At 51.4% G+C, this 16,043-nt stretch overlaps 1 protein-coding gene across 1 annotated transcript in view; it reads left to right on the plus strand.

The window, feature by feature from the left end:
* Positions 1-1,864: 1,864 nt before the first annotated feature.
* Positions 1,865-16,043, plus strand: part of Ppl (periplakin) — a 46,674-nt gene continuing 32,495 nt past the window's right edge. The window contains 1 exon segment of the mRNA NM_001106976.1: positions 1,865-2,003. Within this exon segment, the coding sequence (NP_001100446.1) occupies positions 1,942-2,003 (62 nt within the window). The 5' untranslated portion in view covers positions 1,865-1,941.

A 16,043-nucleotide genomic window follows, 5' to 3' on the forward strand; every position in this document is an offset into this window, starting at 1 on the left:
ACTTCCCCTCCTTCCCCAGTGAAGTCTCTTTCTTCCTCTGAGGGAGTCAAGGCGAACAGTTTCTCATGGATCCTTCCAGAAGCCTTCTATGTGTACGAAAACACACTGTGCAGGTATCCGTGCTCACCAACTCTCAGGCTCTGCACTTCTTGTCTTAACTTCAACAGTTATTTTTTTTTTTTTTGGTTCTTTTTTTTCGGAGCTGGGGACCGAACCCAGGGCCTTGCGCTTCCTAGGTAAGCGCTCTACCACTGAGCTAAATCCCCAGCCCCAGTTATTTTTTTTAAATTAATTTTATTTATGTAAGTACACTGTCGCTGTCTTCAGACACACCAGAAGAGGGCATCAGATCTCATCACAGATGGTCGTGAGCCACCATGTGGTTGCTGGGATTTGAACTCAGGACCTCTGGAAGAGCAGTCGGTGCTCTTAACCACTCAGCCATCTCTTCAAACCCCTCGACAGTTATTTATAATTTAGATATATACATATATATTACACATTTTTTAAATTGTGTGCATGTGTGTGGTTATGTACCCATGAAACCAGATGCGTGAAGAGTCCAGAAGAAGCCATCGGATACCCTGGTGCTGGAACTGCCTAACAGGTTCTGGGAACTAACAGGGTCCTCTCAAGAGCAGTGTTGTTCTCTTAGCTACTGAGCCACGTCCCTGAACACCGACCTCCTTATTTTAAACCCCTGGGACAGAGGCTGAAGTCAGACAGCTGAACTTGGTTCCCCATTCTCTAGATGGTGTGAGCAAGTCCCACAGCTGCCTGTCCCTTTCCACTCTCAAGATCTCGTCTCCCCTACCTGAACTGTAAGCCCTTTGGCTGTCTCTAGAGTCTCTCCAGCATGCCTCCTCCGAGATGAGCTACCACCTCCCAACCCCACCCCAGTCCCCCACCCCAGGGTGGCACTGAGCCACCTCTCTTCCACTCTAACTCCTACCCAGTCAGTTTCCCAGTAGCCAACAAAACCAGAGATGTGTCCTTTGCTGTGAGCTCCTGCCATGCGGGTACAGATCTGAATGGGATAAAACTCCATGTTTCCATCATTCTTCTACCCCCAGTGCAACCTCACTCCGGAACATGCGGGCGGGATTACGCAACATGGCTATTCTCAGCCTTTTATGATCCACCACGAAGTCGCTATCATGCCAGGGCCTGGGGTTATGAACGTCTCAAGGGATATTTATGTCCTTCAAAGCTGTTTCCTGCCACTGTGTGCCAAGCTCTTTGGTGAACTGGCTACAGGAATCTCCTACAACCCTTCCGGATGGGGGTCGTCGTTATCTTCCCTTGGCCAAGGAGGGAAACTGAGGCAAAGGGCAGTAAGTAAAGCAACTCTTAGAGAAGTCCACCATAGGTGGCCACAAGAATCAAATTCATTCCCATACGTTGCTGTGGCCATCGCCAGTCCCGGTGCCCCCACCTTGAGTGTGATTTGTTGACCCCCCACTACCACTTCTGGTCCCCCACAACTGTCTGAGGTCCCACCTGTGGGTCATCACAAGAGGAGTGTCATGGTGTTTTGGGATTGCCCAGGTAAACCCTTCAGCCAGGGGGCGCGCCAGGTTCTATGTGCACGATGGGCGCGGCCTCTGAGGCCTGGCGCAGGTGGCCCGGTCGGCCAGGTTCTGGCGACAGGCTGCGCAGCCTCTGCAGTACCGGGCAACCGGGGCGGTGTCCGGCAGGGACTCGGGGAGTGCGTCCGAAGCCCCGCCTGCAAGGTAAGCGCCACCTTCCCGGGGTGCGGCAGGCAAGCAAGTGGCCGGCGATCGCCCCGCCCTGTTCCTGTAGTGACCCAGTGCCGCGGCACAAGGGGCTCCGCGAGCCGCTGCCGCCTCCGCCGCCGCTTTTCACCTGAGCCCGCCGCCGGCTTTCGGTGCGCGCCGGGCCCGTAGCCGCGTTCCAGGTCCCTCCGTCCCCAGCGCCACCATGCACTCGCTCTTCAGGAAGAAAAACAAAGGCAAATACAGCCCAACGGTGCAGACGCGGAGGTGAGGGGGCGTCCTGGGCTAGGATGAGGGAGACCTAGAGCTGAGCCTTGAGTGCGGATGCGTGGGGACGCTCTGCGGAGGTTCCTCTCTAACTGGAAAGTTCTGCCCTGCTGGAGTAGAACCGGTGAGGCGGGCACCAAGAGTGACAGGAGGGACTCTAGAGCCCCATGATGCGCTACTTCGGGGGCCTAGATGGTGGGGACTTGAGTAAGAAGTACAAGGCACTGACTGTACACCAAGCTGAGGAATTGTCCTGAACCTGGAATCTCGGTCATGAAATGTCGTGTTTCTACCCTGAGACTCGGAAAATAAGTTGTGTGTAGGACGATCCCCTGCGGGAATTGTAGACCGCGCAGGTGCTGCTGCTGCTGCTGCTGCTGGCGCTGGGCTGTGAGACATGGTGGCTGGAGGGTGAGCCACCTGTCCCCGGCTGCACCTGCCTGCTTGCGCTGGAGCCCTCGGAGGCCACGGTGGGTCCTGGGGCCCCCAGGGCCCATGCTAAGACATTCTCAGGCTCCCTAGACTCCCGCTCAGCCCGGCTAGGTGGGGACAGGCCAATTTCTCACTGCGTGATTTTTCAGGGGTGTGGCTCCTGGCGCTTCCCCACCCCCTTATCCCCGAAACTGGCCGCGTCTGCGATCCCTGGGTTCTCAGAGCCGCCCGAGAAGCGAATGACATGTCTTGATGTGTCTGGATAGAGAGACAGCCCACGTCGGTTTTGATAAGCCTAATGTATTCATTCGTTTAATAACCGGTTTGGGGGAGACTGGTGAAGTTGCTGAGATTGAGGGAGGGGAGAAATTTGTTCCTCTGACTAGGCACCCCTCCAGAGGAAGTAGGGGGGTGGTCGCTCCAAAGAACTTTAGGCAGATGAGAAGTGACAAACCTTACAGCTCACCTGGCAGAGAGGCTCAGCACCTAGCTGCGCTCCTCCACTGGCCCATGAACAGATCCTCCCCACTCCCCAGACCCCAGATGGAGGCAAAACAGGAGCGTCCACCCAGAGCTTTCCCACTGACTGTTTCTGCCTTTCAACCCAGACCCACTTACTGAGACAGGTGCCCTAGCCATTGCACCCTGGAGTGTGGCCTGCATGTGCTCATGATTTCAGAAATTCTGCTTTCCTGAGGTGCCACTGACAGGGCTGTTTGAAGCTCAGAGCAATTTCTTCCCTTGTTCTGCGGTCCCCTCCCCTCTCCAGCCTTCTCCTCATCAACCCTGTCTTTCAGTCTTTCACAACCCCAAAAGCTGGGCAGGGCCCTTCATACTGTTCCTCTGTGCCTGATCCAACCGGCTGTCAGAGCCAGATGGGGTCCCATCCAGTCCTTGGGCTGCTCTCTTGAGTATTGCACAATCGGACACTCTGTGCCAGCCCCACAAGGGGTCAGGCCCCTATGGTCCTCACCAGGAGGAGAGTCACACATCCCAGGAGCTGGGCCAGGTCCCACCCCCACACTCCAAGCCCTCTAGCCTGGAAAGCCTGGCTTGGGCCAAACAGCAAAGCCAAGAGAGCCGGGAAGGGAGGATTAGAAGAATCTCCATCCTTTCCAGCCGCAGGGACTCTGAGAACCTGGTGGTTAAGTACCAGAGTCCTGCCTTCCTCCTGGTCTAGGCAGCCCCACTTAGTCCTTGGCTGGCAGCCTTGGCCATGCACCTCAGCTTAGAGGTCTCTTGTGGTCACCCAGCCCTGAGTAGAGACCAGACACTTCATGGTTTCCTAGCCCAGGGTGCACACTCTCCCTTGCTGGAGGACTAGCTCTTGACCTAACTGTGGGGTAGCCTAGTGCCTATTCCTCCCCCACCCTTACCTTTTTTTTTTTTTCCAGACAGGTTTTTGTTATGTACCTTAGGTTTGCCTTAAAACCACTGTGTAGGGGTTGGGGATTTAGCTCAGTGGTAGAGCTTTTGCCTAGCAAGCGCAAAGCCCTGGGTTCCACCCCCAGCTCCAAAAAAAAAAAAAAGAAAAAAAGAAAAGAAAAGAAAAGAAAAAAATCCCCACTGTGTAACTCAGCCTAGCCTTGGACTCCATCGTCCTGCCTCAGCCTCCCCAGAGCTGTAGATTACAAGAAACTCTGCAGCACTGGCTTGTGCCCAGCCAGCCTTGTAGTGAGGACTGTGTGTGTGTGTGTGTGTGTGTATGTGTGTGTGTGTGTGTGTGTGTGTGTGTGTGTGTGTGTGTGTGTGTGCGTGTGTGTCTTTATTGTGATTGCTGGTCATAGGGAGTGCCCCCATAGTTATCCCTGCATTCTGAGTTCTCGGTGGCTCTTCCGTTGTCTTCTGAGGGAAGATGCAGTCCCCAGGGAAGGAAACGTTAGGGGAAGATGGATAAGAACTCAGGTCCAGGGAGCAGAAGCCTTGCTGCTCATCCTGGTGTTGCTACACTGGTGTGAATCTCTGAATCTCAGTTTCCCTGCCTGCCAAGTATTTCGGTGGAGCAAAGGCTAGGAAAGCTAAGTCCCAGCAGAGCAGAAGTACCCAGGCAAGGGCTGTTAGTGCCTTCCCAAGCTCAGGGGACCCAGCAGCCCTGAGTCAGGGCCTTTATGCCCAGGCAGCCAAGGGCTTGGGCAGCATAAATCCCTGTCAGAGAACAGAGATGCCCCCTCCCTGTTTGTTTGCCTTTTAGCAGATGACATGCGTTGAGGGGTTCTGGGCAGGGTGTGAACCCCGCTGCTCCTGTCACCCTGGTTCCTAAGCTGTCATTAGCTCAGGTGTGGAAGTTGGTATTCACACCTGAGCTAATGACAGGGTCAGGCTTGCTGGTACAGGTCACTAAGGATAGCATCTAGACTGGCAGGAAGGCACTGTCGAGTACATGCTCGAATCCTGTTGGCCGTGCAACTTTAGTGGGGATTCTTGACCTCTCTGAGCCACTTTCTTCACTGGAACAGGAATGACAGAGTATTAGTGAGTATTAGCTAAGGAGAAAACCAAATAACCCAGAGAAGAGGGTGAGAACCAGAGGGACCGTCAAGATATGAGGGTGGTGATGTGCTGGTGGTGGTGGTGGTGGTGGTGGTGGTGGTGGTGGTGGTGGTGGTGGCAGTGGCGGCTGGGGACATAGATCAGTTGGTAGAATACTTGTCTGGCATCCATGAAGCCTTAGGTTTGATTCCCAGAACTATGTAAAAGCAGACACAGTGACATATGCTTGTCATCCTGGCACTTGGGATGTGTGTGGAGGCAGGAGGGTCAGAAGTTCACCACCATTCCTGAAGGATTGAAGCCAGCCTAAGCTGCATGAGAACCTGTGTGAACACAAGCATATGAACACGGAGGACGCACCTTCTATAATCCCAGGAATAAGCCATGATATTCCCGTGGGCAGAGCAAAGGGGAGGGAGGAGACCTGGACAACTCCAGGCTCTCAGTTGCTGGCGTCACGTAAGGGAGATAAGATGAGGTTAAACACAGGTATGACCATGTGACTGATGGGTCAGACTGGGTCTTTAGCCCTCCCAGTCTGTGTTCTGGAATGGTGTATGTGAGGCTGTCAGGTCAGAGTGCGTCAATGAAGTCTTCCGGGGAAAGGTGTCTGAGCGAAACCCTTAAGACCTGGCTTTGGGGGCTGGAGAGATGGCTCAGCAGGTAAGAGCACTGACTGCTCTTCCAAAGGTCCTGAGTTCTAAACCCAGCAACCACATGGTGGCTCACAACCATCTGTAATGGGATCTGATGTTCTTTTCTGGTGTGTCTGAAGTCAGCTACAGTGTGTAGCAACATAAAAGAAATAAATCTTAAAAAAAAAAAAAAGACCTGGCTTTGGGGTCAGACTGACCTTGACGAGCGATCCCCATGAGTTCCAGACCGGCCAGGTCTTAAGTAGAACTTGTCTCACATGCCCACCTCCAGCCCTGCCCCCTGCCCCCGACACACACACCCACAGCCTGACCTTCACACCCTCTCCCACCTCCATCCGGGCCACCTGTAAGAAGGCTGTCTTAGTTACTCACTGTATGACAAAAGTCCCAACAGACACTACTTTTGGGAGGGAGGGTTTACCTCACAGTTCTAAGGGAACGAACTGTCTATAACGAGGCAGTGGCGGCCAGAGTGTGAGCCAGCTGGACACCCTGTACCCTCAGTGTGCAGAGACGGGTGAATGCTGGTGCTCTGTTCACTTTCTCCTCTTCCTTCAATCTGGGACCCCATGGGATGGGTCTTCCCACCTCAGCTAACCCAGTCTAGAAACTCCTCACCAGGTACTCCCAAATGTTTGTCTCCAAAATGATGCTAGGTCTTGTCAAGTTTATAATCAAGAGTAACCATCACCAATGGCCCTGCCCCCGTGGGAGGAGTCTGTGTGTAGGGAGGGGACTCCCAAGAAGAACATCTTGGGGCACCCTGACCATCTTGGTATCTAAGAACAGGGTGTGGTGTCCTCTGGGGATGAGTTCAAGCCTCTCCAGAGCTGTGTGACCTTGAGGAGATGACTCTGTATCTCTGAGCCTCAGTTTCAATGGCTGAGTAATAGGAGTCGTGTTACAACCCCCACCGGGTGGATCAGCAAAGTGACTGTGTGGTAGGTCCAGCTCTGGACCGATCTCAGAGGAGGTAGCCATCACACACTGCTAAGAGGGACATGGCGCTAAGTCTAGAAGCCTGACTGTCTAGAAGCAGATTCAAGTAGGCTATGCATGCACCCCACCATGCTCACACCCACTGCTGCGTGATAGATGGAAGGAGAATGATTTAAGGGAGGGCCTGTCAGCAAAACATCCCATCCTCTGAGAACCTGGGTGTCTTGGGCATAGTGAACTGCCCACCGCTTCCCTGCACCTGCCAAAGAAGGGTAACGTGGCTGGAATATGGTAAGGTGCCATTCTGACCTCATACCCACCACATGGGCCAGGTCCCACTCCCCAGGAGTGAACACTGAGGCTGAATGTACAGGCACCACCCCACCCCGAGCTCACAGGAGGCCTCTGCTGCAGCCCAAGGGTTCTGGAGGAGGAATCCCACCCCCATGCCCGAGGATGGTGGCAGCCCAGTCCAGAGACTCTCCAACCAGGTGGCCAAATGTCGGCTCCAGAGCTTCAGACTCTTCTACTGCCACTGTCCCATTTTTAAATTAATTACTTAATTATTTATTTGTAGGGTTGGGGGAAGAGTATTTAGGCAGGGTCTCAACTTACTATGTAGCTTAAGGTATCCTTGAATTATATATATATATATATATATATATATATATATATACACACACACACACACACACACACACACACACACACACACATATATATATATATATATATATATATATATATATATATATATATATATATATATCCCAAGCTGGTTTCAAACTCATTCTGTAGCCCAGGCTGACCCCCAATTAACTACATAGCCCAGATTAGCTTGGGACTCCTGACAGTTCTTCTGCCTGAGTTTCCCAGGGGTTGAGATTGCCTTTAGGAGCCACCACGTCCTAGTCTGGCCAGATCTCTGTGCAAAACATTTTGGCTGATGAAGAGATCTAGGACACTGTTGGGCTGAGCCTACGGGAAGGGAAGCACTGCTAAAGACAGGCACTGTCAAGGGCCAGCCTCCAGAGAGAAAAGGAAGCTCAACTAACATCCTGTCAGTGTCAGTTACTACCCAAAGCTGAGGGGATGAGGCATTCCTAGGGTACGGCAACCCCAGTAGGCAGTGTGGGACCTCCCTGGCACCGTCCATGCCCTCCCACCTGCCTCAGCCTGTCTAGGCAACAGAATGGGGAACTGGCCTCGGGGCTTTGTTCTTTCTGCTGTTCTTAGTCACAGCCTTCCAAGCCTGAGAGGCCTCCTGCTGTCCTGTTCTCCCTGACATGGGTCCCTACTGCTGCCTCCAGAACTCACAACCCACAGGGCCTTTTGGGGCCTGGATGCCTGCAAGTGGCCTTGGCCATTCCTGTTTTAACAGAATACATGGTCCGTGTCCCTGCTGCAGGCATGGTCACTGTTGCTTGTGAGGACAATTTTCCCAACGCTTAACTTTGCTAGGACACGGGCCAACACCACCCTGCATAGGGTGAGCGCCTATCCTGTCTCCATGCTGTTCCTAGCCAGCCACAAGGCTTTTGCCCAGGCTGTGTCTCCTGCCTAAAGTGCCCTTTCCTCCTCCCTGGTTTACTTGGGGAGCCCTCGAAAGCCTCTGGGCTGGGACACACCCATTGACACATTGTCTCGAATAAGTCAATCTTATCATGGTCTTTGGGTTTATGTGGTAGCTCATTGGACCATGAATGAAGGGATGGGGGCAGCCGTCAGATCAGAGGCTAGGGAATGGAGGTGAGCAGAAGAGAGCAGAGTTCTCCCTGGAAAGGGAATACTGAAACCTGAGCGGTGTGCCCCACCCCCATCCAGCCTCTGACCTGCTCTAGGGATGGGGCAGAGTAAACAGCAGGGTAACAATGAAGGCTACTGAAATATAAGAAGGGAGGGGAGATGGGGGCATCTAAGCAGAGCCCAAGGGCTGTCAGGAGACAGACTGATAAAAGTCATTTTAAGAGACACATTGTATCCTCACAGGGTTACAGTTTGCTGAGCAGGCGAAGCAAGTGGATGAAAGGCAACAGCACCCAGGTGTGGTGATGCGGGCCTGCAATCCCAGCACTGGGGAGGCTAAGGCAGGAAGATGGTGAGCTCAGGGCCAATCTAGGCCACATGAGAACTCTTCTCAAAACAAAAGCAACTAACAACAGCAACAAAAACAAGAACAAAAAGCAATTTTGTCATTAACATTTGGATGTAGACAAACAGATATATTAAAAATATAAATGGCGGGCTAGAGAGATGGCTCAGCAGTTAAGAACAGCTGTTATTATCACAGAAGACCTTAGTTCTTAATACCACATGGTGGTCCACAACCTTATGCAGTTCCAGTTCCAGAGGGTCGAACACCGTTTTCTGACCTCCTTAACTACCAGGAAAACTTGTAGTGTATAGACGTACGTGTAAGGTAAAACATCCATACACATAAAAATAATAAAATGTCAAACTAAATAAAATTATATACTCCTAAGAGGGGGATTGGAATATGATTGATATAAATGACCTTTTATTTCTTTTTAAAGAGAATTTGTAATGAATATGGCTGTGACACCCACTAAGTCCTGGTGGCAAACACAGGAGTGACCACTTCTTTTTGGAACTATTCTGCTAGCTCAACTGGGTCATGATGACTTAACTCTAGCTCAGAATGACATTCTAATGGCCAGAGGCACCACAGTTAGCTTGAGCCCCGTAAATACAATAGGAACCTTCAAGACTATATTCGTGACTTGACCTTTGTGTGTCTGTAATGAGAACTGGAAGCCTGGAAGCCAGGAGGTGGGTGGCCTTCCCTGGGCAGAGACAGTTCAGGCCTTAAAAATAGAGCAGGAATTACTGCCCCAACAACCCACACCGTGGAGGGTTGACTTCCCCAGGATTAATAACTGGGTGTGGGGGAACTGACTGTCTAATTAACACAGAAGTTCCTAGTAGGGAAAGTATCGGTCAATTGGCTAATCAATCTGGTATTTATTGAACACCACCTGTATGTGGCTTTCTCTTAAGATTTCCTTCTGGTGGAGACTTGGAATTTTTTCTCATTCCTGTTGCTTGGCTTTAACAGTCGCTCTGTTTCAGTTCCTTGTTCTCAGCCCTGGCTGTATTTCAGAGTACCCTGAGGAGGTCTACCAGGATATATCTTATCTCAGGCTAATTAAATCAGAAGCTTTAAAGGCAATTGCCTCTGTTCCTGGGCTGTGCAGTCAGGGGTAACCACAATAGTAATACTGATGTCATGCTCTGTCCTGTTTTTAGGGGTGTGCAGATTATACTTCCCTTTTCAGTGGCGGCTTCCTGGAACGTCACCGTCTGTTCTTTTATGCTCCTTTCCTGTACCACATAGTTGTAGGTAGGTCTTAAAACGTCATACAAGCCAGGCTTGTAGTACACACCTTTAATACCAATACTTGAAAGGCAGATACAAGTGGATTTCTGTGAGTTCCAAGGAGGGAAATCTATCTTTGGACAGATAGGGTCTCATGTAGCCCAGGCTGGCCTTGGATTTTTGATATAGGTAAAGATCGCCTTGTACTCCTTCTCCTCCTTCCTTCATCTTCCAAATCCTGAGATTACAACCTTGAAACATCATGCTTAAGTTATGAAGATTGAGAACTGAAACCACCAGACTTTATGCATGCTAGTCAAGCATTCCACCAACTTGAACTAGATTCCCCAGTCCCTTGACTGGAGAATTTAACTCAGTTATGTTTATTGTAGTGACCAATGTGTTTGAACCTACTCTGCTGCTTTGCCATTTATAGTGCTACCATTTTTCATTTCTTTGTTCTTTGCTTGGTTTTTTTTTAATTGGACTGAGTTATATGCTCCACAATTAATTTTAGATCAAAAGAGCACCTATAATCCTAGCACTCAAGAGGCTGAAAGCAGAGGTTTGCAAATTCAAGATCAGTCTGGTCTACAATAGTAAGACTGTTTCTACAAACAAACAAACAAACAAACAAACAAGTTGGATTAGGAGGCCTGAATAGGACTAATGAGGCTGAAAATACCCTGGCTTATTTAATCTTCCTAATTATAATGATTGGGCTGTTTTCTTAACCCTCCCTAATAACCTATAAAGTTTAGGACAATAAAGATTTACTCATCTTTAGGGTGGGCCCCTCTGTAACCCTTAATTCCAGGGCTTGCATAAGTTTGGGGCTCAGGATGTAGGCATTAATTGGACCAGGTATTTTATGGTCTGTCTACAGCTCATATCTCCAGGGGCTTATGGTCAAAGTCCTGTCCCCAGGGTCTGTGACAGGGGAAGAGAGATGGCAAGGAGTTGGGGCAGGGGGACAGGAGTAGAAGCGAAATGTATTGAGCTGATATTGAAAGTCTAGGAGTCCCTGCTGGGCTGCTACAGTTATTAGTGTAGACACTTACTGACCAATCTAGGTGCACAGGAAGACTCTTAAAACAGTTCCTATTAACAAGAACTGCATTAAAAAGCAAAAAACAAAAGTCACAGTTCTACCACAAAGACATGCAGATGTGTTAGGAGACTCTGTGAGACCCCCACCACCCTAGCCTGCTCTGAAGTGCAACATTCCACCCCAGTATGAGCCAATGACATCCATATTGTCGGGTGGCCCTGAGAGTCAGAGAGGGAGTCTGTGTCATCACTGGGTGGGGTGTGTGGCCCAGGTTCCTGGTTGCTGGTTCCTTGCACTTGAAAGTCCTGTTCAAAGGGACAGGTGTGGAGTCCCTTGTGGTCACATCTAAAGGAATGACTCACTTTACCATCACTTGATTGTCACCTTGCCTGTTACTCAGGATTAATCTATTAACGAGGGTGCCAACGAGATGTCAATTACCCTGACACTCCTGGGAGTGACTACCTCACCCTTCTGTCACGAGTGACCCTTCTTGTCACTTTGTCTGGAATGGGGTGGGTTAGGGTTAGTATTGATGTCCCCCTTGGACTGGGGAGGTCATTTTGGAGCCTGGCTACTTAGAATCAAATCCTGATTCTATAGTGTGTGATCTTAGTCAGGTTTCTTAAATCTGCTGTGCCTCAGATAACTTCATCTGGAAAAGAGATGTGGAAGTTGCTGATGCCCTATGAAGCATCTGCTCAGTGCAACACCTGCTGATGGAGCCCCAAACTTCAGCAATAGAGAGGCTGAGGCAGGAGGATCATCGGCTCAGGGTCAACCTGAGCTACATAATGAAACCCTGTCTCAAAAAAACAAAACAAATAAAAAAAGAACCCAGCCCCTTCCCAATAAAATCAATCGCAAAAGAGGGTCGAGTTTGACAAATGCTGTCAGTAAAGCATTTGTCTCACATAAAAAGTATGAGGACCTGAGTCCAATCCCCAGAGCACGTGTTGAAAGCTGGGTGTAGTATCTTGCGTCCATCCCTTAGTCCCAAGGATGGGGAGTAGGAGGTGGAGACAATGGATTCCTGGAACATGCTGGCCAGCTAGCCTGGGTTATCCAGCCAAGTTCCAGGCTCTGAATGACCTTGTTTCAAGTAACAGGTGGAAGGCAGCTGAGAAACAACAGCTGAGACAACCAGGGACATGTGGGGACTCGCATACACGCATAGACGTACACTCTTACCCACCAACACACACATGCACGCACACACACACACACACACATATGCACAAGTCGGGGCTGAGTATATGGCTCGGTGAGTAAAGCCGCTTGCCACCAAGTTTGATGACCTAGGTTTGCTCCCTAGGACCTACACGATGGAACGAGAACCAATTACCTCAGATTGTCCTCCAACCTCCAGGCATGCATGCTCATATTTGTACGCATAAAATAAAGAAAATGTCGTAAAGGGGAAAGAAAAAGAGCCCAGCCCCAGTAACTATTGTGCCCTCCTCCCCGCCCCCCACGGGCCCTTCAGTTCTAATAAATGGCCCATGAAAGGGCCGAGAAGGCAGTGGGCACCCAGTGTGTGCTCCCTAACTCCTGACAGCCCAGGCATGGTCGGGGTCACTGTTTAGAGAGACCAGGTTGGAGGCTCTACCACACCCACGTCAGCCTCTAGAGGACCTCTTGGAGCTACTGTGCTTACCTCTGGCTCTGGGGGCAGGTGGGACTCAGGGTGATGAGGCTGGGGGAGCTAGACAGAAGGCTCTGGGAAGGAGTCTGCACTCCCACATTCCAGCCATTCCTCTTCAGGTTTCCCCGCCTGCACCCCCCCCCCACACACACACTCACACACACACACTCACTAAAACTGAATTAACCCCAAAAGGGGAGAACAGAGGCAGGACCAAGGGCTGGTGCATGGAGGCTGCCTCGGCCTAGGGAGTCAGGAAGCTATGGCAAGAATGGAGTGCTAACCCTCCCAGCCCTCCTGGTCCCACCTCCACACAAGGAGAGGCAGGCAGGGCGACAGGCTGGGCAGCCAGGGACACCTCCATTGGAGAGAAGGCCTCTCCAGGGCTACTGGGCAGCAGTTGGCTCTCAGAGAGACTGCTATTGGGAAAAGGCTGTCCTCCCTGCCTGGGGACAAGCCAAGTCTCCACTCCTGCTTTGTGTCCTGGGGAGTCCTTCCGCTCCGACCTGGGCTTGGCTTGGCAAGGCCGGATCATTTGGGAGTCAGGTTGTCAAGGACATGGAGGCAAATTCCTGGTCAGTGTGTGTGTGTGTGTGTGTGTGTGTGTGTGTGTGTGTGTGTATGTGTGTGTGTGTATGCGCATGCATGTGTATTGGGGGTGGAGGAGGGTCCAGGGAGCAAAGAACTGACTTCATTAGGTATCCATAGGTACCAGACCCTGAGTAAGGCAGACAGATGCTCATCTACTTCACCACAGAGGCTCCAGAACCTCCTGGAGTCCTCCCCCATCCCCACCCCCACCCCCCTGTCCAGGCCACGTGACTTTCATGTCAGCCTCAGGGGACTTCACGTGAAAGAGTGTGAGGGGTCCATGGTGGTGCAGGTGCTCTATCCTAACTGTCACCACACTACGGATAGGACAACTAAGACTCAAAGAAGCCATGTCGCTGGCAATGTAGTAAGAAGGGAAGAACCCAGGCGTCTGACAGGCCTGTGTGCTTACTGAACAGCTCTGCTGCCCTTCTCCCAGTCCCAGCTTCAGAAAAGGGACCATGGCCCCTGCATAAAATTACAGTTGTTCAGGGGCTCAGCAGGACAGCTATGTTCTCTGAAGACAGCCGTGTTCCTTCTTACCCAAGCAGAGTGTTTGTGTATGGGGATACCCAGTGGATGTTCCCCTTCCTGTCTCCTCAGAAGGATGTCTTTTTTGGCTCTGTTGACAAAACTATGGGCTGTCCTGGCCATGCTATGAAATCACACAGCACTGGGCTCAAACTTCCCACTTGGCAAGTGGCGCCAGAGCCACAGAGTCCCCAGCATAAAGCAGGCAGCTTAAAGCAGGTGGAGCTGTAACTACTGAACTTCTAACCGCTGGTAGCTCCCTGCCCCGCCCCCTAGGTTGCTCTGCTCCAGATACATCCTAGGCACACAAAGAGATACCTGTTTCTGCTCCTGTCCCCAGGAAGCTCTTGTCAGGCCCTCATGTTCTCAGACACAGCCCTGGAGCTCTGTCTCAGGATTGCTATTCCTGTGTGAAACACAGGACCAAAGCAACTTGGGGAGGAAAGGGCTCGTTTGGCTTACACTTGTGCATCATACTCTGTGAAGGAAGTCAGGACAGGAACTCATATAGGGCAGGGATCTGGAGGCAGGAGCTGATGCAGAGGCCATGAAGGGGTGCTACTTACTGGCTTGCTTCCCCTGCCTTGCTCATCTTGTTCTCTTATAGGACCCAGGACCAGCAGCCCAGGGGTGGCTGCACCCACAATGGGCTGGGCCCACCCCCATCAATCACTAATTAAGAAAAATGCCTTCCAGTCCTACCCTCAGCCAGATCTTACCGAAACATCTTTTAAATTGAGGTTTCCTTCTCTTGGATGACTTAACTAGCCACCACAGACTCCAAGGAGGCACCCAGCACCCTCCCAGCCAGCCTGCCCCCACTTTCCCCATCCTAGGGACATAAGAAGACCCCACTGGGCTTGCAAGACCCTCTTAGCAGGCAGTGCCAACCCACAGCCAGACCTGGGCTGAAAGGGCCATTTCCGGGGCCTTCAAAGTCCTGGACCCCATCCAGATCCTGTTCCTTTACATATGTGGAGGAGTCCGAGCCAAGACTGTGAGGTGGCATTTCTCAGGCCTCAGCTGGACCTTCTTTCTGACCGCCACAGATGGGTTCTGATGGCCCTCACTCAGTCCCTCTCAGTTTTCGGGAAACCCCAGGAATACAGAAAGAACCATGTCCCTTTAAGTGCAGCTTTGCTCTAGGTTCTCCAGCCTCCTTGATGTCACTGTGGTCCCTGGTGGCATTGAATTCACAGGCTCCTCTGTGCCCCTCTGTCTGCCCTTCTGTCTGCTCCGTGCCCTTCTATCGAGGAAGTTTTCACCTGGGTGTGTGTGTGTGTGTGTGTGTGTGTGTGTGTGTGTGTGTGTGTGTGTGTGTGTGGCTTCTACGGGGACTAGCGTCAGCCTCGATTCTATTTGTAATGGCAACTTTAGAGAGGAGGGACAGTGCAGAGAACCAGGGACCCCAGGGGCATTCTCACTGTTGAGCCCTACTGAGGTGCCAAGACATTCACAAGCCACCAGGAGCATGGTGAGTGCCCTCTGCGTAGTCAGGCAGACAGTGCCCCAACTGAGGAGCGTAAATGGCTGCAGATCTGCCATTAGATGCTGCTCTGAACCCCAACCTCGATCCTTGAGCCCCCATAAATGAATCTCAATTCAGATGTCAGACTCAACCTTTCACTAAGCAGCGGGATGTATTGATCCCACTGAAGGGATGATGAAACTGAGGGCTATTGATTGAACAACTCACTGGGCATAGTGGTATAGGTCTGTTACCAGAGCTAGTGGGGAGACTGAGGCAGGGGGATTAGGAGTTCAAGCCTTGCCTGAGTGCAGAGTGAGTCAAGGCTAGCCTATCAACTTTGACTCTGTCTCTAAGTAACTAACTAAAAGGAAGGCTGGGTCTGTGGCACAGAGCACAGTGCTAGCCTAGGATGTTTAAAGCCCCAGCTTCAATCCTCTCAGCACAATTGTTGGTGCAGCTAGGCTCTAAGCCCTAGCTGGTTCCAGACACAGATCTTTCCCCTCCACAGCTGTCCCCCATGTGACCCTAGGTGGTGCCTTTACTTCTGAAGTGAAATGGGCAGACGGGGTTGATGGCATCTGCGACATCTTCAAATGACAGTGTCTACCTGACAGGCTCACACTCCGACTAACTGCTGGGCGCTTACTAGCCCTGCACTGTTCTGGGGTGGGTGGCTGGGAGTGCTTTGGTTTCTCTGGACCAATCAGGTGGTTGCCAACTGCGGGTGGGACAGGACTGGGATGAGAGTGGTGGGAAGGACTGTTATCTCAGCCTCCATCAAGGCCACCTAGAGTGGATGCCCAGTGGGGTTCCTCGGTGAGATGAAAAGCCCAACCTGCCAGGCCTGTTCCCAGGCCCCTCCCTGTGCATTCTGCTCCACTCCACATTCCTGTGCGG

Source organism: Rattus norvegicus, chromosome 10, assembly GCF_021556685.1.
Source record: "Rattus norvegicus strain SHRSP/BbbUtx chromosome 10, alternate assembly SHRSP_T2T, whole genome shotgun sequence".
NCBI lineage: Eukaryota > Metazoa > Chordata > Mammalia > Rodentia > Muridae > Rattus > Rattus norvegicus.